Source organism: Meriones unguiculatus, chromosome 2 (genome assembly GCF_030254825.1).
Source record: "Meriones unguiculatus strain TT.TT164.6M chromosome 2, Bangor_MerUng_6.1, whole genome shotgun sequence".
Classification (NCBI taxonomy): Eukaryota; Metazoa; Chordata; class Mammalia; order Rodentia; family Muridae; genus Meriones; species Meriones unguiculatus.
The window spans coordinates 166016513-166042623 of record NC_083350.1 but is presented as its reverse complement, the minus strand read 5'-3'; the positions used below and the strand labels follow the sequence as shown (position 1 = coordinate 166042623).

General features: G+C 38.6%; 1 protein-coding gene across 1 annotated transcript in view; it reads right to left on the bottom strand.

Annotated features, from left to right (window-relative positions):
* Positions 1-2850: 2850 nt before the first annotated feature.
* LOC110542033 (arylacetamide deacetylase-like 2) overlaps positions 2851-26111 on the bottom strand; it is a 38034-nt gene continuing 14773 nt past the window's right edge. Inside the window, exons 2-5 of the mRNA XM_060376938.1 lie at positions 24980-25199; positions 11076-11145; positions 8630-8801; positions 2851-3925 (exon numbers count right to left, since the gene is read on the bottom strand). Coding sequence (XP_060232921.1) covers positions 3323-3925; positions 8630-8801; positions 11076-11145; positions 24980-25199 — 1065 coding nt within the window. The 3' untranslated portion in view covers positions 2851-3322. The remainder of the gene's footprint in view (positions 3926-8629; positions 8802-11075; positions 11146-24979; positions 25200-26111) is intronic.

Here is a 26111-nt window from a genome sequence, read left to right as displayed (position 1 = left end):
ATGAGGACAATGTCTTTTGCTTTACAGAAGCTTTTCAGTTTCATGAGGTCCCATTTGCCTGTGCTGTTTGTGTTCTGTTTCGGAAGTTTTCTCCTGTACCAATGAGTTCTAGGCTCATCCCTCTTTTTCTTCTAGCTGATTTAGAATATCTGGTTTAATGTTGAGGCCTTTGATCCACTTGGACTTTAGTGTTGTGCAGGGTGATAAATATGGATATATTTTCATTTTTCTGCATGTAGACATCCAGTTAGACTAGCACCATTTGTTGAAGATGCTGTCTTTTTTCCATTGAATGGTTTTGGCTTCTTTGTCAAAAATCAAGTATTCATAGGTGCGTGTGAAATTATTTCTGGGTCTTCTATTTGGTTCCATTCATCCTCCTTTCTGTTTCTGTGCCAATACCATGCAGTTTTTATTACTATTGCTCTGTAGTACAGCTTGATATCAGTGATGGAGATACCACCAGATGATCTGTTGTTGTACAGGATCATTTTGGAGATTCTGGGTTTTTTGTTTCTCTATATGAAGCTGAGAATCTTTCTTTCAAGTTCTGTAAAGAATTGTGTTAGTATTTTGATGGGAATTGTGTTTAATCTGTAGATTGCTTTTGGTAGGATGGCCATTTTCGCTATGTTAATTTTACTAATCCATGATCACAGGAGTTCTTTCCATCTTCTGATATCTTCTTCAATTTCTTTCTTCAGAGACTTTTAAGTTGTTTTTTTTTTTTTTTTTTTTTTGTTCTTTTGGGTTTTTTTGTTTTGTTTTGATTTGATTTCAAACAGGTCTTTCACTTGCTTGGTTAGGGTCACACCAAGGTCCTTTATGTCATTTGTGGCTATTGTGCAGGATGTTGTTTCCCTGGTTTCTTTCTCAGCCATTTTGTCTTTGGTATACAGGAGGGCTTCTGATTTTTTTTTTTAGTTGATTTTGTATCCTGCCACTTTGCTGAAGGTGTTTATCAACTGAAGGTGTTCTCTGGTTGAATTTTTGGGGTCGCTCCTGTATACTATCATATCATCTGCAAACAGTGATACTTGGACTTCTTCCTTTCCAATTTGTATCCCCTTTAATCTCCTTTAGTTGTCGTATTGCTCTACCTAGGACTTCAAGTACTATATTGAAGAGATATGGAGAGAGTGGGCAGCCTTGCCTTGTCCCTGATTTCAGTGGGGTTGTTTTAAGTTTCTCTCCATTCATTTTGATGTTGGCTATAGGCTCGCTGTATATTGCCTTTACTATGTTTAGGTATGTGCCTTGTATCCCTGATCTCTCTATGACTTTAAACATGAATGGGTGTTGGACTTTGTCAAATACTTTTTCTGCATCAGAGGAGACTATCATGTGGTTTTTCTTCTTCAGTTTGTTTATGTGGTGTATTACGGATTTCCATATGTTGAACCACCCTTGCATGTCTGGGATGAAGCCTCCTTGGTCATGGTAGATGATATCTTTTATGTGTTCTTGGATTCTGTTTGCAAATATTTTACTAACACTCATAACCAAACCTTTGGTAGAGTGCAGGCATCATATGAAAGAAGGGGGAGTTAATATGACGTGGAGAGGATAGTAGCTCCACAATGACCAAATATATTTGGGCACAGGGGTCTTATATAACACTATTTATCCATCCAAGATCCATGAATGGATATAACCTAGAACTTCTCCTCGATGTAGTCCATGGTATCTCAGAAACGAAGTGGGTTTGCTTAGTAAGGGGGACAGGGACTATTTCTGACATGAACTCATTGGAAGGCTTTTTGACCTCCCCACCCCCCAAGGGAGGAGCAGCCCTTTTAAGCCACAGAGGAGGACTTTGCAGCCAGTGCTGAAGATACTTGATAAAACAGGATCAGATGAAAGAAGAGGAGGTCCTCCCCAATCAGTGGACTTGAAAATGGGCAGGGAAGAGATGAGGGAGAAAGTGTGGGATTGGGAGGGAATGAGGGAGTGGGATACAGCTGAGATACAGAGTTAATAAAATGTAACTGATAATAAAAATTAAAAAAAAACATATACATAAAAAAAAGAGAAATAGCTCGCAAAAAACGCTACCTGCCAGGTAAAAAGAAAGAAAGAAAGAAAGAAAGAAAGAAAGAAAGAAAGAAAGAAAGAAAGAAAGAAAGAAAGAAAGAAAGAAATTGAGAAAAACAGCATGAATAATATGACTGCCACACATAGCTGTTTAGATATCACCATGGATTATGAATCACTGTATATCAATAGAGGAAGTTTACTTAATTCCTTTTAAGTTTGATTTTGCTGAATTACAAATAAGGCTCATATATTTAAACTACAGGAAATATTTGCAGTTAGATGATAAGATTTTCTGCAATAAAGAAATGCATACTAATCAGAGTATAGAAATTTCAGAAGGTCTGAATTATAAGAGTGTAACTTATATTGAGCATATAGAATTAATGAACAGACAGTATATAATTGGAAACCTGGCCAAGAATGCAAAGTAATGCTCACTCAACACAACTGTCATTTCAAGTTTTCTCCTTTAAACATTCTTCTCCCTATCATTCCATTCTTATCACGGCCTGGAAACTGCCATGTGTTTTTGCATATATACAATATTGCAACCATGAGCTACAATTTTTGAATTCTTAGAGACTATCTATAGCTATATAATACATGATAGTAATGGGAATAATAAGCAAATGCCTTCACTCCATCAGTGACTAAGGTTAAAAGAAATAAATATGTTTCTCCAACATACACAATGATCATTATTTTATTATTATTTTTTACAATTTATACACTTTTTATCCCAGTTGTAGCCTCCTCCCTCATCTTTTACCAGTTCCACCTCCCCTCCTTCATCCTCCCCATCACTCTTCCCTAGTCCACAGATCAGGGAATTTCTCCTCCTCACCTAATGTCTGGCCCTCGCCTATGAAGTCCCATCAGGGCTACCTGGATCTTCCTTCTGTGGGCTGGCTAGGTCATCCCACCAGGGAGAAGCCCTCAAGGAACATGAAACACAGTTCATGACTCTTCTTCCCTTTATCGGGGTACCCACTTGGAGACTGAATTGTCTTTGGGCTACAGTTGAGCAAGGAGTCTAGTTCATCCCTATGCATAATCTTTAGTTGATACATCAGTCTCTGTAGTGGTCCCCAGACCCAGCCTTTTATGTTTTGTTGGTGTCCTTGTGGGGCTCCTCTCCCTTCAGGGTCCTACTATATCAGATCAGAAACCACAATGATTTTTGCACTAAACTAAATTTCAGTTTATCTAAAACTCAAGGAATAATCATGTTGACTAAACTTTAGCTTAAATTACTAATGACTACCTACCTACATGCACACTTGATTTATAAATTTTTTTCTAACCAATTAATATACTTATCTCTTATTCTTAATGCTAATTGTAAATTATATGGTAGTGTGGTGAGTGTTATGGCTCCATGAACTCCATCTTCAATGTGGTCATGAGTAACTTGAACTCCAACATTTCTAAGCCGTGCAACATAAATAAATCCATCATCTCTTACAATGTCATGTTCACAAGTGAGGATGTAGGTCAGTGGCAAACTCTGTAACTGGGAGTCACTGGCTAGCAAAGGGGACAGCCTGCTATCCAAGAGTGCTGGATAGGAAGCCTTTAGTTTTCCAAGAACTGGTTCCGTGTAAATATGGTTCTTTTTATACTTGTCAGGAAGAAAGTCACTCCAGTTAACAAACTTGAACAGGTGTCTTGATCCTTCGGGCATGTGCTCATTTCTCAGCATAGCTTTTTTCAGGGATGAGTTTCCATTCAAGTACAGGGTTAAAAATTTAACTCCCATCTCCATTGACATTATTGGACCCTGTTCATTGTCTTGATGGGATGGCATCGCTATATCAATAAACTGTAGTCCAGGGTATATCAAGGCTTGTGCTTTAATTTTATCTTTGTACTCTGGATGATTCTGGAGCTGTAAATATAGAAATAATACTCAATAATTTTTATACAAAGGTATTCATAGTTTTATCTTAATAACTTAGCATAAATTAATTCATAAAATACAAACACTAGTGATTATTTTCCCCACATTTACTCATTGCTTTGGAGATGTGAGGATGTGTCATTCTACCTTCATCAATGAAAATAGAGTGCAAGCTAGCCTACTCACACACTTTTATTCACATTATGGTAATCAAACAAAACATTGCCAGGGGTTTCCAGAGAAGATAACAGAGAAGCGATGCTTAAGACTAGGTCTTAAAAATTCATTTTTGGGTGTGTGATTGCATGTGTGTGTGCATGTGTGTGTGTGCATGTGTATGTGTAAGTGTGTGCCTGTGTGATAACAGGGGGGCTACATTTGAACATACCATATTGTTTTGGAAATATACTGTTTTCCATTCCCTGTGTCCCAAGTATTCAGGTCATAGGTACATGTCACCATGTTCATCAAGCTTAAAATACATGCACACACACTCACACACACACACACATCATATACAAGTTAATATGTATATATGAAAAATAACATTTAAAAATATTACATGCGGGTTGATGCCCCAGGTCCCGCCTATGAGAAAAAGGTATCGGACAAGTCTGATGCTCTTTGGGTGGATGACACCTCAATGAACATTGGTACAAAGTCCCAATTTATTTCTAATATCAGAGATCAGACCTCTACTCTTGCCTGATGCGTCTAAAATAAAAAGGGGAAACTGTAGAGAGCTGCGTAATGCCCTGCCTTAAAGATGGAGCTGATTTCCTCCTTCCACCTTCGTGATGGTGAGTGCTCTCTGTCACAAACAACTCCATATTTGGGTAAGGCTGAGGATCTGGCTTGCTTCCCTGTATGTGGACCTATCTATATTGCCCACGTGGCACGCTGGGGTTGGCTACCCAGAGGCTATTTAAGCTGTGGGGTGGATTTCCCCAGGGTCAGAAGATTGTTCAAGGTTCCTGAATAAACTGCATTGAGAAAAAAAAAAAAAGCTACAGCTGGAAAAATTAAAAAAAAAATCAAAATTTGGCATATAAGTTAAAATGGAACTTTAATATGATACAGGTAACAATTCAAACATGAATCCTAGCTTTAGGAAAACACACAGGGTATTTTACAAAATCAATAAAGCAGACAATGATATGGAATGTTGGTGTATATAGCCCTGTCTTTATGAGAAGTAGAAAATCCTGAGTCTGCAGATGAAGGAAGATTCTCCTTCCTTTGCTTTTCTACTTATGCAAATTCAGGCAAGACCCTGCAGTAAGGTCTGACGGGTCATTCTTTAGGCAGTTCATGTGCATCTACCGTAGTGCCATAACCACAGATATCTGCATCTACAGCCCTCCATGGGAGAGTTAAAGATCTGTTTAGGTCAAGGACAGGCCCTCATCCAAGAAGTTGATTTATCCAAAATGGGAAGATTATTTGAAATCTTAAGAAAGCATAATGAAATCTATACACCTAAAGAAGATAAACAAGAAAGAGGACTGCGGTAAGATGATCAATCCTCACTTAGAAAGACAAATGAGATGTAAATTGGATATAGGAGAAAACAAGTAACAGGACAGGAGCCTACTGCAGAGGGCCTCTGAAAGACACTACTTAGCAGTATATCAAAGCAGACATTAAGACTCATAACCAAATCTACAGAAGAGTTCAGGGAATCATATGAAAGAAGGGGGAGTTAGTATGAAGTGGAGAGAATAGGAGCTCCACAAGGACCAAATATATCTGGGCACAGGGGTCTTTTCTGAGATGATACTCTACCAAGGACCTTGTATGGATATAACCTAGAACCTCTACTCTGATGTAGCCCATGGTAGCTCAGTAACCAACTGGTTTTTCCCTAGTGAGGGGAACAGGGACTATTTCTGACAGGAAGTCAATGGCAGGCTCTTAAACCTCCCTAGCCCCCAATGGAGGAGCAGTCTTGCTAGGCCACAGAGGAGGACTTTGCAGCCAGTCCTGAAGATACCTGATAAAATAGGGTCCTATGAAAGGGGAGGAGGTCCCCCCCTATCAGTGGACTTGGTAAGGTACAGGGAGGAGATGAGAGAGGGAGGATGGGATTCAGGGGAAATGAGGGATCACGATGCAGCTGGGATACAGAGTTAATAAAATGTAACCAATAATAATAAAAAAAGAAAAAATAATAAATAAAGAAAACATAAAAATGTATCTGGCCAAATACAAAATACACATACACAATAGGTTCAAGATTCCACAACTTACAGAAAGAAATAATTTCTTAAGAGAATGTTATACAGTCTCTTGATCTAAAAAAGGAGTGCAGTATTATCAGAAGAGTCAGGGAGAAAACAGTATGGCACATGGAACCAAAACAGAGTGAGAGGCAAGTGATGGCTCCTCCATAAGCAAGCAAGGGTGATCCCAAATGTATTGGTAGATTCTTCTTTTTTAATTAATTAATTTTTTTCTTATTATAATTTATTCACTTTTTATCCCAGCTTGCTCCCTCCATCATCTCCTTCCAACACCCCCCTCCTGTGCCACTCCACCAGTCACTCACTAAGAGGACTGCCTCCCCTTCTGTCTGATCCTTGCCTATCAGGTCTCATCAGACTGGATGCACTGTCTTGCTCTGTGGCCTGGTAAGGCTGCACCACATGGGAGAGGGGGTTAAAAAGATCAGGCCACTAAGTTCATTTCAGAAACAGTGACTGCTCCTCTTACTACAGAACTCACTTGGACACTGGGCTCCCATGGGCTACATCTGTGAAGGGGTTCTAGTTTATTTTCATGCATGGTACTTGGTTAGATTATCATATTCAAAAAAAGACCACTGGGCCCAGATTTTTTTTTTTTTTTTTTTTGGTTCTGTTGCTCTCCTTGTGGTGCTCTAGTCTCCTCCAGGTCTTTCTATCTCCCCCTTCTTTCATGAGAGTCCCTAAACTCTGCCCAAAATTTGGCTATGAGTCTCAGCATCTGCTTTGATATCCTGCTGGGTAGAGTCTATCAGAGATCTTCTGTGCTGGCTCTTGTCATGTTCCCCATTTTCTTACTCTTCTGATGTCCATCCATTTGCCTTTCTGACTGAAGAGTGATCATCTCACCCAGGGTCCTCCTTCTTCCTTAGCATCATTATGTGTACTGATTTTAGTATGTTTATCCTATATTATATTATATATCTAATATCAACTTATAAGTGAGTAGATTCCATGTGTGTATTTTTTCTTCTGGGATACCTCACTCAGGATGCTCTTTTCTAATTCCCACCATTTGCCTTCAAATTCATGATTTTCTCCTTTTTTATTACTGAATAGTATTCCATTTTTTAAGTGTTCCACAATTTCTGTATCCATTCCTTCATTGAGGGACATCTAGGTTGTTTCCAGATTCTGGCTATTATGAATAAAGCTGCTATGAACACGGGTCAGCAAATGTAAGGTAGAGACAAGTGCAGCCCTGGATTCCACTGGCCACCTGGTTTGTCAGAATGCTGCAGCTTAAGGTGAGTGAATCAGAAGAGATCAAAAGTAAATAAGGAATGCTTGAGCACACATCTGAGCACAAACCAGCACTTACTTATGTATGCACATTTATACAAAATAGAAAACATTATAAATGAAATTTTTCACATTTTAGAAAAAATGATCAATAATAATGGCTTTGTTAGCAGTACTTCAAATTTCCACGTTTCAATCAAAAGAAGCAGAAAGAAACGCCAGGAAAATAACATGCTAGCTTAAACTTGAAGCCTTAAAGGGAATGACTGGGAAGAACAGTATCTGAGATCCAAATGTTAGTATTACAATGCAGTCCTGAGACACTTGGTCTCTTCTTTCAATACCCATTGTACTAAAGCTACTGAACTTTTATGATAGGAATATCTGTCTGTACTTGATACTGTGTATTCATAACACTGTTCTTTATTATTAGACACCTAAAACAGTGGATCCCAATGCACTGAAACTCTTTCAGAATATCACATATCGAATTTCCCAGAGAAGCTCCTTCCCAGGAGCTCCAGCTCAGACCCTTTGGTTAAATAGCAATTATGGAAAACTTCCTGTTGCCTGAGTTAGTCCAGGACTTAAGAGCTGTCCTAGGAACAGTTTCACAGGTCTCAGTGTTGGCCATGTAGATGGATAACAGGTCTCACCTGACCAGGATCATTTGAAATTGCAGGGCACAGAAGTGGATCTATAACAAACCTTTGCTTTTTACCTTTTCCAGCAGCCTTTGTGGAGTCACACTGGCACTTTTGGGAAGATTGTAGTTATTACTATGGAATATCTGAATGTTATTAAACTCTAAGGATACAAAGAGACTTTCTTTAATTTCTGGCCTTCCAAATGTTGGAAGGAAAGTGCTGCAGTTATATGGCTAAACAATGTCTCCTCAACCAAAAAAAGCCGTGGTCTGGCAAAGACGTGATCTGACTATCAAATACTGTGTGGTAAAAGCTTGAGTTATTTTTGGATCTGTCTTGTAGGCCACCTCATAGAATTTCATTAGCTATTTCACAGATGTAGAGTCAGGTACAAAAAGAGTAACAGGAGTTTGCTTGTGCTGCCCAGTGCAGCTGCTAGAGTGAGATGTAAAGACTTGAAGCAGCCAAGGAGCAACCCTGTGGACAGACAGGAGCAGTGATGGCCTCAGCATGTCAGCACCAGGGCAGAATAGTTAAAACTCTATAAAAACACGACATACCAATTGAGTTGCTGCTGCTGCCAACGTAGCCCCAGCACTGTCTCCAGAAATACAAATGCGAGCAGGATCTATTCCATACTTTTCAAGGATTTTGTCCTGGAGAAGGAACTTGACCACAAGAACACAGTCTTCAAGGGCAGCTGGGAATGGATACTGAGGAGCAAGCCTGTAGCTTTACACAGAAACATAGACAACAACAAAAATAAGAAAAACCACAGATTTTTTTTCAATTTCAGCAACAGATATGTTAATTACATTGGTCCCTATTTTGAACCTTTAATTCTATCAAATAGACTTAGCACTGGTTCTATACTATAGTGAGTGAGAGAGGATGATACCTCACCCTCATTGTGTCTGAAGAATTTATCAGGCCCTCTGTGAAGTTGCTGACTCAAAAGTAATCCATAATTATTGATAGAATTTCCCAGTAAAATGTAAAATAAGAGAATATGGTCTCCAATTATAAATAGGTACATTCATTTGGGAATTGATTTCAGTCAGAATAATATAAAAATATAGAATTTCATTTCACAAACCAGAGAATTTGAATCAATGTAGAAATAATATTATTTAATATTTAATAGTAATACTTAAATATTTTTACATAATTAAAGACATCCTAATATTATTTTACTGTACTAATGGGCCTTCCTAAAACACTGCAAATTGATTATTAAGAGAATATACTATTGGATCATTTATTCTGTATGTGTGGGTGTTTGTATGTGTTATAGGAACATGCCTCAATTGGACTGTCTTATTATTTATCTGTATCATTTTAAACTATTATAATGCTTTAGTTATTTATAAACCAATATACACAATGTTATTCATATAGTCCTTTTTAATTTTATTTTTATTAATTACAGTTTATTTACTTTGTATCCCAGCTGTAGCTCCTTAGACATCTCAGAATCCCACCCTCCTTCCCTCTTCTTTTCCTTTGCCCCTCCCCCAGTCCAATGATAAGGGAGGTCCTCCTGCCTTTACACCTGACCCTAGTCTCCCAGATCTTATTAGGGCTGGCATCTTTGTCTTACTCTGTGGAATGCTAAGGCTGCTCCCTGCTCAGGTGAAGGCAATCAAAGAGCCATTCCATGTGTTCATGTCAGAGACAGTCCCTGTTCCTATTATTGGGGAACCTTCTTGGACACTGAGACCATGGGCTACTTCTGTGCAGAGGTTTTAAGTTCTCTCTATGTATGTTCCTTGTTTGAAGTATGAGCCTTAAAAAAGACCGCTGTACCCATATTTTTTGGTTGTTGTTATTTTGCTCTCCTTTTGGAGCTCCTGTTCCCTCCAGATATATCACTCCCTCTTTCATAAGATTCCCTGCACTCTGAAAAAAGTTTGGCTTTGAATCTCAGCATATGTTTTAAAGCCAGCTGGGTAGAGTCTTTCAGAGGATCTCTTTAAATGTCCATCTCATTTGCCTTTCTGAATGAAGATTGAGCATCTTACCAGGTTCTTTCTTGATTAGCTTTCTTAGGTGTACAGACTTTAGTATGATTATCCTATATTGTATGTTTAATATCCACTTATAAGTGAATATACATCATGTGTATCTTTCTGCTTCTGGGATAGTTCACTCAGGATGATAATTTATAGATCACTTGTGGGCATTTATAGTTCAAATAATGTCTCAATGTTTAAAATTAAAAAATATAAATTACATATTTTAAATATATATATATAATTTAAATATATGAACACATGCCAAGATAAATAATGACAAGTGCCTAAAGACATATACAATTATTAAAGTAAATTTAAGATAACACACCATTTCAAAATCTTCTATAAAATAATAATGTGCTAGGTATTGTTAAAATTACAACAGGAAAGCCAGACCATCCTTAAGATTGTAAGTCAGATATATCTGAAAATATATGTAATTATTCTAGTTGCTTCAAGGATTGATTACAAGGACAGCACTGATCCTTCCAGTATATTTACTTGATTCTATTACACTTACAGTAAAGAGATTCCTTTCAGCATATTCAGTTCAGTCCACAATTCTGTAAATCCATCCTGCACTATGGAGTTAGCAGGAAACATTCACCGTCATGATGAAGGTTTCATAAATAGAGTACATTCAGTAAATGTTAATGTAACATGTATCTTCCCATCCTTGGTATATGATGGAAACTTGGGTCAAAGTCATGATATATGAAGAATTCTTATTGTGGAACACTTGAAAGTCCCAACATTGATCTTCTAACATTACTAAGTCTGTGAGTAAATCTAACCTACAGCGTTTTAATTAGTAGCTCAAGTTAAACACATCCCAAGACTGTAGTGGCTGCACTTTCTATGTTAAAAAAATAATTTAAACCTAAGCTCAGAACAGGGATCCACCATGACTGAGGCTTAAGTGACTTGTTTTGTAAACCAAATCTAGTCTGGGAAGGCTATGACCATAGCATGAAAATTGTCATTTTCTTACTCTATTCCCACAACAACAGCATCAAGTTTGTTTGCTGTCCATCGGTTCAGGTCATCATAGGACTGCATCTCTGAAATGAAAGTGATAAAAACAAAAGTGTGATTGGTGAATTATTAAGTTACAGAAACAAAGCTAAGTCTAAGAACAGTGATAGAAATATAAAAGGGAAAAAACATTTCCATACTAACTCCATAAATCCAGCACACACACAAAAATGTACACAACATAGAGACACACACAAATACACACACATACGTGCACACAAAAACACACATATACACTCACAGGAACACACTCACAAAAACACACCACCACACTAGCATACATACGTACTTACACATACTACATACTCACACAAACCTCCACACACACATACCTCCTCACACATATACACTCACTCCCACACGCAAAAACACATGTCCACACACAGATGCACACATCTACAGGCACACACACATTCACACCACACACACCTCTACACATATACATGTGTACACACCTATAAACACATGCACACAAATGCCCACACATGCACACACATACATATAAGCACACACATACAAACACAAGCACTCATGTATACAAGCATATAAACACAAATAAGTTTTACCTATAAAATATATTTAAAGTTTTGAATTAAATGCATACCAAGCTCAAGTGGACAACAAGAAACAATCATAATTTCCAGTTTAGATTAATGCTAGGTATAGAATATAAGATTATTTCAATATTTGAAAAAAATGTATTTCCATATCCACAAACTTAATAATGGAAATATCATTATCTAGGTAGGTAAAAAGAGAAGGTATTCAGTATTTCTATAACTTGTAAATTTCATGAAAAAAATTAGGAAGAGATGAGACTGGAATGAATCACAAGGCAATAGTGGCTGCAAAGAACAAAGCGATGGTCACCGGGTTAAAAGGTGAATGTACTTTCTGAACTGTCTGCCACAATGCAGTCATACTCTTCATTAGAAGACTTAAAAAGAGCAATAAGAGAAGAGGAAGAATTAAAAGAAGAAAGAATAAAAAGAAATAACTGGGTGAGGTAGCTCTGTGGGGATTGCACTCAATAGCGTAAGGGCAGGAATTCAAATACCCAGTAGACATGTAAACATATGAAGGGCGTGAGAAATAAACTGTGACACCTGTACTCAACAGACAAGAAAAGCCGGCCAGCTATGACTACTCAAATCAGGGAACTCTAGGTTCAATGACTTATCCTAAAGAAGCAAAGTGAACACTCTAGAAAGCACTTGTTAAAATTATGCCAGCAAATATCTCACTCTCTCCAGAAGATACACTGATGTATTTCATGACCTTTGAATCATAAGCCTCAAAAATTAACCTCAAGTTCACTGGTGATCTCTCTCTTAAAGTAAGGAGTAGAGTCTAGTCAAGGGTTTCAGGTGAAGGTAAGAAGGCAGGAGTGGGACAGAAGGTGTGTTCACACTGTGAAGTCTGTATGCTTCAGTGGCCCTCAGTGCACTTGGTGACTAAAAAGCAATTCAGCATCACTAATAGGATTACCCAGACATGTCAAATTCAGAAAATATGAGAGTGAATTTAAATATGTTTGAATAATTTGAAATACAAATACATGTGTATAAACACATACCCATACACACATGCATACAAACACACACACACACATGCACACACATACATATAAGCACACACACATACACAGACACACAAACACTCATGTGTCTAAGCATATAAACACAGATAAGTTTAAAGCATACCAAAGAATCTTACTAAATTTTTTAAGTTGATTCATAAGACTAAGTAGTAGTGCATTTGTTTGTCATTTCTTTGCAGGTGTCCCATTCTATGATAGAGACACACATCTCAATTGAGCAATCTCACTTATCTCTCCATCACTTTCATATTCATTAGAATTAGTGTATTCACATGATTATATTAATAAACATGAAGCAGTTACTCCTTATTAATTTTTTAATTTTAATCTGTGCCTAAAATATTTGATATTCAGAGAATCCAAGATGGCAGAGTTTAGAGGACACTGTGTCTGAGGAGCAGGACAGCAGTGATTGTACAATGACCAACAGACTGAACTCTGGGCCCTAGCAATTGTGTTCTCCAGGTGAGAGGAAACCCACAGTGTGGGAAGCAATGGGCCCATTCTCAGGTCACCCAGCTGAACCCCCATTTTTGGGGGTTCCTGGGTCCCAGCAGTCACTTAGTCACCTTCCCAGAGCCTCACACATGTGTGTTCTGATAACTGTCCCAAACTGAACTGTGGGCTCCACAAGACGACAGACTAAAATTTCCTTGAGAGAAAAGTCCATAGTGAAGGAAGTAATCGGGTTCTAAGTCAGGTCACCCAGACAATCCTTGGAAAAGGTCTTGGGCTCTGGCAGGCACTGAGCCTCCAGCCCAGAGATCCACCTGCATGCCCTACTCACTATCCCAGAGAGAACTGTGGGTCCAAGGGCACCAGAGATTGAGTTTCCCTGTCAGGAGAAAACCCATTTTGAGAGAAACATCAGTTCTAACCTCAGGGCACCCAGCTGACACTCCACACACACTGAGAAGTTCTAAGGAAAAGTTCCCTTGTTCCTGCAGTCACCCAGTCACCTGCGGGGAGCCACTCCCCACACCTCCATGCTCTACTCACAATCCCAGCCTGAACTGTGGATGGCAAAACACCACAGACTGGGTATCCTGTCTTGAAGTATTTTCACAGTGGAGGAAACATGAGGTCCAACCTAGGGACACCCAGCTACAGAAAAGTTTCTGGTTTCCTACAGGCTCCAGCCTCCTACAGCATGCATGCATGCTGTGCTCACCTGCAACTGATTCACGCTTGGGTACTGGGACATAGACTTCTAACTTCAAACCTACAGAAGCCTGAGATCCTTGGGATTAGCCCCCAGACACTGCTCCATGGCACAACCAGTCTTGATAGCCAAACTGAACAAACCACCATGATCCCTGGTTTGTCAAGAGAACTGTGCCCTGCAAACATGGTTCAATAGTAGCAACAAGCAGCAGTTCACTAAATTCGGAGCAAGAAACTCAGCAGCAGGGCAGCTGGCTTCAAGACATCTGGTGAGAGGAGAGCACACCCCTGACTACCAAAAACCACAATTACCTCACAGGCTCATAGGCCTGAGGTGAGCTGTAGCAATTCCAGAGCAGCACTGGCCATTCAGTGACCATACCCAAAAAGCTGAGGAGGCCTCCTGCAGGAAAAACCAGCTCCCTACCAAGGTGATTCTCCTTACCCCCGGTTTCCAGCAGGTACCAGAAAATAACAGCCAACCCTGAGACAGCCACCTGGGTAGAGGCCAGCATAAAAGTACAACCAACAAAAGCCAAAGCAATATGGAATCTCCAGAACCAAGTTATCCAGGGTCAAGTAGCCTTGGAAACCCTATCATAAGTGAAATTCAAGATGACCTTACTTTTATGTGTATGGAGAGGATAATGGAGGAAAAAAAAATTAAATACATGAAAAAGTAGAGGAATATAAATTTAAACAGATTTTGGCCATCATTAAATAAATACAAGAAGATGAAGTCAAAGAGATTAGGGCCATCTATAAAGAAATAGAGGAAGATAAAGTCAAAGAGAGAATGGCCATTCATAAAAAAATACAGGAAGATCCAGGCAAACACTTTGAGTCTTTTAGAAAGGAAATAATCAAATCACAGAAAGAAATAAAATAAAAAAAAGAAATGTTCAAACAAACAGCTGAAGGAATTGAAGGAAAAAATGGACAATACAGTCAGACAGGTGAAGGAAATGAAAAACAAACAATTCAACATCTGAAGATAGAATGGGAAAAATTAAAGAGAGCACAAAAGAAAGAAATCATGGAGAGGAAGAACTTAGTGAAGAAAACAGGAACTACATAGGTCAGCATATCCAACAAACTACAAGAGATGGAAAAAAAGAATCTCAGTTGTGTAAGATACTCAGAAGATTGTTTTCAGCTTCTGGCTATTACGAATAGAGCTGCTATGAACATGGTTGAGCAAATGTCCTTGTTGTCTACTTGAGCATCTTTTGGATATATGCCTAGGAGTGGTATAGCTGGATCTTGAGGAAGCACAACTGTTAATTGTCTGAGAAAGCACCAGATTGATTTCCAAAGTGGTTGTACAAGTTTACATTCCCACCAGCAATGCAGAAGGGTTCCCTTTTCTCCATATCCTCTCCAGCATGTGTTGTCACTTGAGTTTTTGATCTTAGCCATTCTAATGGATGTAAGGTGAAACCTTAGACATCAGAAGCAGTAACTGTTACTTTTAATGTAAAATCGAAGCAGAAAAATAAAATAAGACTCAAATACCATACAGAGAATCAATCTTTTCACATTTTTTCACACTTCTGTCCCTTTAACCACCTTTTGTTCTAGAAACCCAACTGCTGTATTGAAACTAAAATGTTCAAATATTCTACTAAATGAAGCCACAGCTGCTCTCTCAGAAACATCACATTAAAACGTGTTCCAAGACCAAAAAAAAAAAAAGAAGATACTCAGAAGAGATTGATGTATCTGTCAAAGAAAATGTTGAATCTAAAAAATTCCTGACACAGACCATCAAAGAAATCAAAAACAACATCAACAGACAAAACTTAAGAAGAACAAGAATAAATGTCCTTATTGTGTACTTGAGACACTTTTGAGTATATGCCTAGGAGTGGTATAGCTGAATCTTGAGGAAGCGCTAATCCTAGTTATCTGAGAAAGTGCCAGATTGTTTTCCAGAGTGGTTGTGCAAGTTGACATTCCCACCAGCAGTGGATGAGGTTTCTCCTTTCTCCACAACCTCTCCAGCATGTGTTGTCTCTTGAGTTTTTTATTTTAGCCATTCTGATGGGTGTGAGGTGAAATCTTAGGGTCGTTTTAATTTGCATTTCCCTGATGTCTAATGAGGTTGAGCATTTCTTTAAGTGTTTCTCTGCCATTCGATATTCATCCATTGAGATTTCTCTGTTTAGTTCTGTACTGCATTTTTAAATTGGATTACTTGATTTGTTGCTGTTTAACTTCTTGAGTTTTTTATAGATACTGGATATTTGTCCTCTATCAGATATAGGGTTGGGGAAGATCCTTTCCCAATCTGTAGGCTGTCGTTTTGTTCTGATGACAGTGTCCTTTGCTTTACAGAAGCATTTCAGTTTCGTGAGGTCCCATTTATTAATTGTTGCTCTTAGAGCTTGTGCTGTTGGTGTTCTGTTCAGGAAGTTGTCTCCTGTGCCAGTGAGTTCAAGGCTCTTACCCACTTTTTCTTCTAAGCAGTTTAATGTGTCTGGTTTGTAGCAGCCTTATTTGTAATACCCAGAAACTGGAAACAGCTCAGATGCACCTCAGTGGAGGAATGGATCCACAAATTGTGGTATATCTACACAATGGAATATTCCTCAGCAATATAAAAACAAGGGAATCATGAAATTTTCAGGTAAAGGGTGGGATCTGAATAAGATCATCCTGAGTGAGCTATCCCAGCAGCAGAAAGATGCACATGGTATATACTCATGCATATAGACATATAATATATAGGATAAACCTACTAAAATGTGTACACCTAAAGAAACTAATCAAGAGGGAGGACTCTTGCTAAAAATGCTCAATTCCTATCCAGAAAGGCAAAGAGGCTAGACATCAGAAGAAGGAGAAAAGAGGGAACAAGTCAGGAACTTGACACAGAGGACCTCTGAGAGGCTCTGCCATGAAGACTACAATGCAGTTGCTAGGACTTATGGACAACCTTTGGGCGGAGTGCAGGGAATCTTATGAAAGAAGTTGGAAACAGTAAGATCTGGAGAGGACAGGAACTCTGCAAGGAGAGCAACAGATCCAAAAAATCTGAGCACAGGGGTCTTTCCTGAGACTGATACCCCAACCAAGGATTATGCATGGAGATAACCTAAGGCCCCTGCACATGTGTAGCTCAGGGCAGTTCAGTATCCAAGTGGGTTCCATTGTAATAGGAACAGGAACTGGCTCTGACATGGATTGATTGGCCTACTCTTTAATTACCTCTCCCTGAGGGGGAAGCAGCATTACCAGGCCACAGAAGAAGACACTGCAGCCACTCCTGATGAGACCGAATTGACTAGGTACAGAAGGAAGGAAAAGAAAACCTTCCCTATCAGTGGACTTGGGGAGGAGCATGCATGCAGAGTGTGGAGGGAGGGCTTGGGATAGGAGGAAGGAGGAAACCACAGGGGTATACAAAGTGAATAAAGTGTATGAATAATAATAATAATAATAATAATAATAATAAAAGAATAACAAGAATAGAGGGGAAAGGTGTGGAAAATAGTTTCCAAGGCTCAGAAAATATTTTCAACAAATTCATAGAAGAAAATTTTCCCAACTTAAAGGAGAGGCCTGTAAGCATAAAAGAGGCATACAGAACACCTAATAAATTAGGTCAGAAAAAGAAAATACTTCTGCCACATAATAATCAAAACAGTAAGTATACAGAACAAAGAAAAAATAAGAAAAGCTGCAAGGGAAAAGGCCAAGTTTACATATAATGGCCCACCCATCAGAAACAGAGACTATGAAAGCCTGAAGGAAATAGACTGGTATCATGCAGACCTTCAGAGAACACAGATGTCAGGCCAGGCTACTATACTCAACAAAACTCTCAGTTGTCATAGATGAAGAAAACAAGATATTCAATGACAAAAGGAAATTTGAACAATATCTATACACAAATCCAGCATTACAGATGACATTGGAAGGAAAAATACAACCCAAGAAAGCTAACTACATTCAGGAAAACAGAGGGAATAAGTTATCTCACTACAGCAAAATGAAAAGTAGCCAAATACACAAACACAGTGCCACAACCAACAACAAAATCGAAGGATCTACCAGCCACTGGTCATTAATCACTCTCAACATTAATGGACTCAACTCTCCAATAAGAAGACACAGACTAACAGATTGGATGTATAAACAAGACCCAACAATTGGTTGCATACAAAAGCACAACTATGTCACAAAGATGGACATTACCTCAGGGTAAAGGTCTGGAAAAAAATTTTTCCAGGCAAATGGACCAAGAAGCAAGCAGGAGTAGCCATTCTAACATCTAATAAAACAGACTTTGAACCAAAATTACTCAAAAGAGATGGGAAAGTCACTTCATAAACATCAAAGGAAAATTCCACCAAGACATTACAACTCTGAATACCTATGTTCCAAATATGAGAACACACACATTTGTAAATGACACATTAACAAAAATTAAACCACACATAGATCCCTACATGTTAAGAGTAAGATAATTTAATAGCCCACTCTCAACAAAGGACAGGTTAACAAAACAAAAATTAAACAAAGAAACAATGCCTCTAATAGGTCAAATGGACCTATAACAGACATATACATAACCTTTCACTCAAACACAAAAATATTAACTTCTTCTCAGCACCTCATGGAACCTTCTCCAAAATTGTCCATATAGTTGGTAAAAGAGCAAGCCTCAACAGATACAAGAAGATTGAAATAATCCCTTGTATCCTATCAGACCACCATGAATTAAAGATGGACTTAACAACAACAGAAATAGCAAATAGTCTTCACACACATGGAAACTGAATGACACAGTACTCAATGACAGCTGGGTCAGGGAAGAAATAAAGAAAGAAATTAAACACTTCTGAAAATTCAATGAAAATGAAGGCACAACATACCCAAGCTTATGGGATACTATGAAACAGTGCTAAGAAGAAAGTTCATAGCATTAAGCACCCTCAGGAAGAAATTTCAAACACCAGAGTCAAGCGACTTAATGGTTCACCTGAAAGCCCCAGAAAAAAAAAGAAAATCAGACACTCCAAAGAGGAGTTGACGGCTTGAAATAATAAAATTCGGGGCTAAAGTCAATAAATTAAACATAAAAAAACAATTTGAAGAATCAATGAAACCAAGAGCTGGTTCTTTAATAACATCAACAAGATAGACAAACCCATATCAAAACTAACTACAAGGCAGAGAGACAACATCCAAAACAAGAAAATAAGAAATGAAAAGGGAACATAAAAACAGACACTGAGGAAATCCAAACAAGCATTAGGTCTTACTACAAAAGCCTATATACCACAAAATTTGAAAATCTAAATGAAATGGACAATTGTATTGATAGATTATACTTACCAAAGCTGAATCAAGACCAGGTAAATAAAATAAATAGCCCTATATTCCCTAAGGAAATAGAAGCTCTGATCAAACATTTCCCATCCAAAAAAAGTTCAGGGCCAGATGGTTTTAGTGCAGAATTCCAGACTTTCAAAGAAGAGTTAACACTAATAGTTCAAACTACTCCACAGAAAAGAAACAGAAAGAACATTGCCAAACTCATTCTATGAAGCCACAATCATCGTAACACCTACCCCTCACAAAGACCCAACAAAGAAAGAGAATTTCAGGCCAATATCCCTTATCAATATTGATGCAAAAATACTCAAGAAAAGAGTATGTCTGATTGCATGCTGGTTGATGCCCCAGGTCTCGCCTCTGAGTAAAAGGTATCGGACGGGTCTGATGCTCTTTGGGTGGATGACACCTAAATGACCATCGGTACAAACTCCCAATTTATTTCTAATATCAGAGATCAGACCTCTACTCTTGCCTGATGCATCTAAAACAAAAAGGGGGAACTGTAGAGAGCTACATAATGCTGTGCCTTAAAGATGGAGCTGGTTTCCGCCTTCCACCTTCCCGATGGTGAGTACTCTCTGTCACAAACAACTCCATATTTGGCTAAGGCTGAGGATCTGGCTTGCTTCCATGTATGTGGACCTATCTGCATTGCCCACGTGGCATGCTGGGTTTGGCTACCCAGAGGCTATTTAAGCTGTGGGCTGGCTTTCCCCAGGGTCAGATGATTGTTCAAGGTTCCTGAATAAACTGCATTGAAAAAAAAAATACTCAAGAAAATATCAAAAACAGAATGCAAGAACACATCAAAGATATCATCCACTATGAACAATTAGGCTTCATCCCAGAAATGCAGAGGTGGTACATTGTACAGAAATCCAACAATTTAATCCACCATATAAACAAACCGAAAGGAAAAACAAACAAAGAAACAAACAAATGATAATCTCCTTAGATGCTAAAAAAGCATTTAATGAAATGCAACATTGGTTTATTTTTAAACTCTGGGAGAGATCAGGGATACATGGCACTTACCTAAATATAGTAAAGGCAATATACAGCAAGCTTATAGACAACATCAAACTAAACAGAGAGAAACTTAAATCAATCCCACTGAAAACAGGGACAAGGAAAGGCTGCCCACTCTCTCTGTATCTTTTAACGTAGTACTTGAATTCCTAGCTAGGGCAAAAAGACATCCAAAGGAGATCGAGGAGATTCAGTTTGAAAGGAAGAAATCAAGGTTTCACTAATTGCAGATGATATGATAGTATACATGACTGATTGCAAAAATTTTACCAGGGGACTCCTGCAGCTGATAAACACCTTCAGCAAAGTAGCTGGAAACAAATTTGTCTTATTTATTTATTTATCTTTATTAATTACAGTTTATTCACTTTGTATCCCCCCATGAAACCCTTCCTCCTCCCCTACAGGTCCCATCCTCCTTCCCCCTTCTTCATGCATGGCCCTCCTCAAGTCCACTGATAGGGGAGGTCTCCTCTTCTTCCTTCTGATCTTAGTCTATCAGATCACATCAGGAATGGCTGCATTGTCATCTTCTGTGGCCTGGTAAGGCAGCTCTCACCTCAGGGGGAGGTGATCTAATAGAATGACAATCAGATTATGTCAGAGGCAGTCCCTCTTCCCATTACTATGTAACCTATTTGGACACCAAGCTGTCATGTACTACATTTGTGCAGGGGTTCTAGGTTACTTCCATACCTGGTACTTGGTTGGAGTATGAGTCTCTGGGAAGACCCCTGTGTTCAAATTTTCTGGTTCTGTTGCTCTCCTTGTGGGGTTCCTGTCCTGCTTGTTCTTACTATTTCCCACTTCTTACATAAGATTGTCTGCACATTGCCCAACAGTTGGACATAAGTCTCAGTGTCTGCTTTGATAGTCTGCAGGTTAGAGCCTCTCAGAGGCCCTCTGCGGTAGGTTCCTAGGTTGTTTTCTGTTTACTTCCTCTTCTGATGTCCATCCTCTTTGCCTTTCAGGATGGGGATTGAGCATTTTAGTCAGGGTCCTCTCTCTTGATTAGTTTCTACAGATGTACAGATTTTAGTAGGTTTATCCTATATTATATGTCTATATGAGTGACTATATACCGTGTGTGTCTTTCTGCTTCTGGGACAGCTCACTTAGAATGATCCTTTCCAGGTCCCACCATTTACCTGAAAATTTCATGATTTCCTAATTTGTCTTTTTTATACATGAGAAGTACAAAAAATAAGCAGCCCTCCTGTGTCAAAAAGATAAATGGGATGAAAAAGAAATTATGGAAATAACACCTTTCACAATAGCCACAAAAGACATAAAGTACCATGGTGTAACTCTAACCAAGCATGTCAAAGACTTGTACGGAAATAACTCAAGTCTCTGAAGAAAGAAATTGAAGAAGATATTAGAAGATGGAAATTCTCTCATGTTCATGTCTTGGGAGGATTAACATAGTAAAAATGGACATCTTACCAAAAGCAATCTACAGATCCAATGCAATTCCCATCAAATTACCAACACAATTCTTTACAGATATTAAAAGAAAATTTCTCAAATTTACATGGAAAACAAAAAAACCCAGAATTGCTGAAACAGTTCTGTACAACAACAGATTGTCTGGAGGAGTCGCCATCCCTGATGAAAACAACATGATACTGGTACAGAAACAGAATGGTGGATCAATGAAGAGGATACCAGAAATAGAAGACACAGAAAAAAACACACACACTTATGGACACCTAATTTTTGACAAAGATACCAAAACCATACAATGGAAAAAAGATAGCATCTTCAACAAATGGTGCTGATATAACTGGATTTTGACATGTAGAAAAGTGCAAATAGATCCATACTTTCACTCTCCACAATACTGAAGTCCAAGTGAATTAAAGACCTCAAGTTAAAACCAGACACAATAAACCTGTTAGAAGAAAAAGTAGGGAAGAGCCTAGAATTGATTGGCACAGGAGAATAATTCCTGAACAGAATACCAACAGCACAGGCTCTAAGAACAAAAATCAATGAATGGGACTTCATGAAACTGAAAAGCTTCTGTAAAGCAAAGGTCACTGAACTTAGAAGAAAACTGAATCCTACATAATAGGAAAGGATCTTCACCAAACCTATATTTGACAGAGGTCTAATACGAAGAATATATAAAGAACTCAAGAAGTGAAAGAAGGTGAGGAGGACCTCCCCTATCAGTGGACTTGCGGAGGGGCATGCATGCAGAAAGGGGAGGGTGGGTGGGATCAAAAGGGGAGGAGGGAGGAACTTATGGGGGAATACAAAATGAATAAAGTGTAATTAATAAAAGTTAAATAAATAAATAAATAAATAAATAAATAAATATTTAAAAAATGAAAGACTACTAAAGGAAAAACAGCAACAAATGAAGTTATCCAATTAAAAATGGGGTACAAAACTAAAAAGAGAATTCTCAATAGAGGAATATCAAAAGGCAGAGAAACAATTAAAGAAATGCTTAACATCTTTAGTCATCAGGGAAATGAAAATCCAAATCACCCTGACATTTCACATTACACACATCACAATGGCTAAGACCAAAAACTCAAGGAACAACACATGTTGGAGAGGATGTGGAGAAAGGGGATCCTTGCTGCATTGTAAACATTTACAACCACTTTGGAAATCAATGAAGTTGTTTCTCAGGCTATAAGAAATAGTGCTATCTCAAGACCCAGCTATACATCTCCTAGGCATATATTCAAAGGATGCTCAAGTATACAAGGGCATATGCCCAACCAAGTAAATAGCAGACTTATTAGTAAGAAGCAGAAGCTGGAAGCAACCCCGATGTCCCTCAATTGAGGAATGGATACAGAAATTGTGGTACATTTACACAATGGAATACTACTCAGCAATTAAAAACAAAGAAATTATGAAAAGTGCAAGTAAGTGGTGGGAATTAAAAAAATATTCCCATTAAACAAACAGACATGGGATATACTCACTTTTAAGTGGATACTAGATATATAATATAGGATAATTATACTAAAATCTATCTACCCAATGAAGCTATTAAGAAGGGAGACCCTGGGTAAGATGCTCAATCCTCATTAAAAAAGGAAAAAAGGCAAATGGGATAAATATTGTAAGAGGGTTTAAGAAAAGGAAAAATACAGGAGCCTGCCACAGAGGGCCTCTGAAAGACACTACCCAGCAGAGTATTAAAGCAGATGCTGTGAATCATAGCAAAACTTTGAGCAGAAACAGGGAATCTAATGAAAGAATGGGGAGAAAGAAAACATAGAGGGGACAGGAAGTCCACAAGGAGAGCAAAAGAATAACAACAACAAAAAACCTGGGCCCAGAGGTCTTTTCTGAGACTGATACTCAAACCAAGGACCATTCATGGAGATAACATAGAACCTCTACACAGATATAGCCCACAGCAGCTCAGTCTCCAAATGTACCTCCTAGTAAGGGGAACAAGGGCTGTGTCTGACAAGCACTTCGTTGCTGGCTCTTTGATCACCTCCCCCTGAGGAGATGAGGCACAATACAGAGGAAGATTGTGCAGACAGTCCTGATGACACCTGATAGGCTAGGTCTTACCAGATATCTACATGTAGAAAAATACAAATAGTTTCATTGGTCTCCTAGTTTGGCTCTTGTTCCCTCTAGGTCTTTTTATATCCCCCTTCTTCTATAAGACTCCCTACTACTCTGTCCAATATTGGCTGTGAGGCTCTACATCTGCTTTGATCTCCTCCAGAGTGGAGTCTTTTGGAGGACATCTGTGGTAAGGCCCCAGTCATGTTTCCTCTCTTCTACTACTTTTGGTGTCTATCCTGTTTTCCCTTGTAAATGAGAATAAGCATCTTCACTAGGGTCCTCCTCCTTGTTTAGCCTCTTTAGCCCCAAGAGCACTATAGAGAATGATGCATTAACCAAAGACAACTCATAGAAAAGACCTAGACTCCCTGAACAAATGTAGGCCATAGACAGTTCAGTCTCCCTGTAGGTTCCCTAGAAAGAGGAGGAGAGACAGTCTTTGACATGAACTCGATTGCCTGTTCCTTGACCACTTATTCCTAGTGGAGCTATCTAGCCAGTCCAGAGAGGAAGAGGATCCAGGCTGTCCAGATGGAACCTGATAGGCTAGTGTCAGACAGAGGGGAGGGGCATTACCCCTATCAGTGGACTACGGAAGAGGGACTGGGAAGGAAGATGAAGAAGATTGGGACAGTGAGGGGATGAGGGAGGGGGCTACAACTGGAATACAAAGAGAATAAAGTATAAATACTACTAATAATAATTTTACAAAAACAAAAACACAAATAAAACCATATTCATCACACTGCATAGAACTAACTCCAAGTGGATCAAAGACCTCAACATTAAAACCAGATACACTAAATCTACTAAAAGAGAACGTGGAGAAGAGCCTTGAACTCATTGGCACAGGAAAAAACTTCTTGAAAAGAACAACAGCAGTTCAGGCTCTACGATCTACCCTTAATAAATGGGACCTCTTGAAACCAAAAAGCTTCTGTAAGGCAAAGGGCAGCCAAGAGAACAAAATGGCAGTCTGCAGACCGGGAAACGATCTTCCCCAATCCTACATCTGACAAAGGGCTAATATCCAAAACATACAAAGGACTCAAGAAACTGAAAACTGACAAACAAAATAATCTAATGCTTTGTCCACAACTGTGTATCAATACACTTCAGTTATTTCAATAGGAACACATGAATAACATACATATAAAAAATACACTTACTGCAACTTCCCAAGACAAAAGCTCCACCATGCAAGTAAATGATAGCTGGTCTCAGTATTTCAGACTTCTTTTCTGGCAAGTACAGACGAACAGGTACATCACTAAAATCTGTGTCAATCACTGTTACGTTTTCATCTGAAACTGGTTTTGATAGGTGAACTGATAGAGTTAAAAATGTGTCTTCATACTTCATGAGACCTGTTTCTTCAAATAATGTGGCCTATGAAAACAAGACAAATTTTTAAACATTATACATTTTTATTTTTGTATAAATTTATTTATTTTTTTATTTATTACATTTTATTCACTTTGTATCCCAGCTGTAGTCCACTCCCTGGTCACCTGCCATTCCTACTTTTCCTCTCCCTACTCCTCCCATACTCCTTCCCAAATCCACTGATAGAGGAGGTCCTCCTCCCCTTGCATCTGATGTAGTCTAGCAGGTCTCATTGGGACTAAATGCATTGTCTTCCTCTGTGGCCTGGAAAGGTTGTTTGCCCTCTCAGGGAGAAAAGATCTAAGAGCCAGCCAATGAGATTTTGTCAAAGACCATCTCTTTTCTGATTAGTAGGGAACTCACTTAGACAATGAGCTACTATGGACTACATCTGTGCAGGGGTTCTAGTTTATATCCATGCATGGTCCTTGGTTGGAGTACCAGTCTCAGAAAAGACCTCTGTGCCCAGAATTTTGATTCTGTTGGTCTCCTTTTGGAGCTCCTGTCCCCTCATGTCTTTCTATCTCTCTGTTCTTTCATGGGATTCCCTGCACTCTGCCCAAAGTTTGGCTATGAGTCTCAGCATCTGCTTTGATACCCTGAAGGGTAGGTACATTTACAGGATGGAATACTACTCAACAATCAAAAAAAGGAAATCATAGAATTTGATGGGAACTAAAATATAAAAGATTGAATGATAACAAAATATACAATGTGATAATATTCTAAATTTTTATATCCTAACATATTTTGGTAGGATGAAAATCTCAATGTGGGTATCTGATTTAGACCTAAACAAAATTGTTTCTCTCAAAAATTCATCATGGATATTCCCATCCCTTCCTAAGAAAATATTGGTAGTTATTGATTGATGAGGAAGGAGTAGTCTTTTTATTTTCTTCACAGCTGTTAATG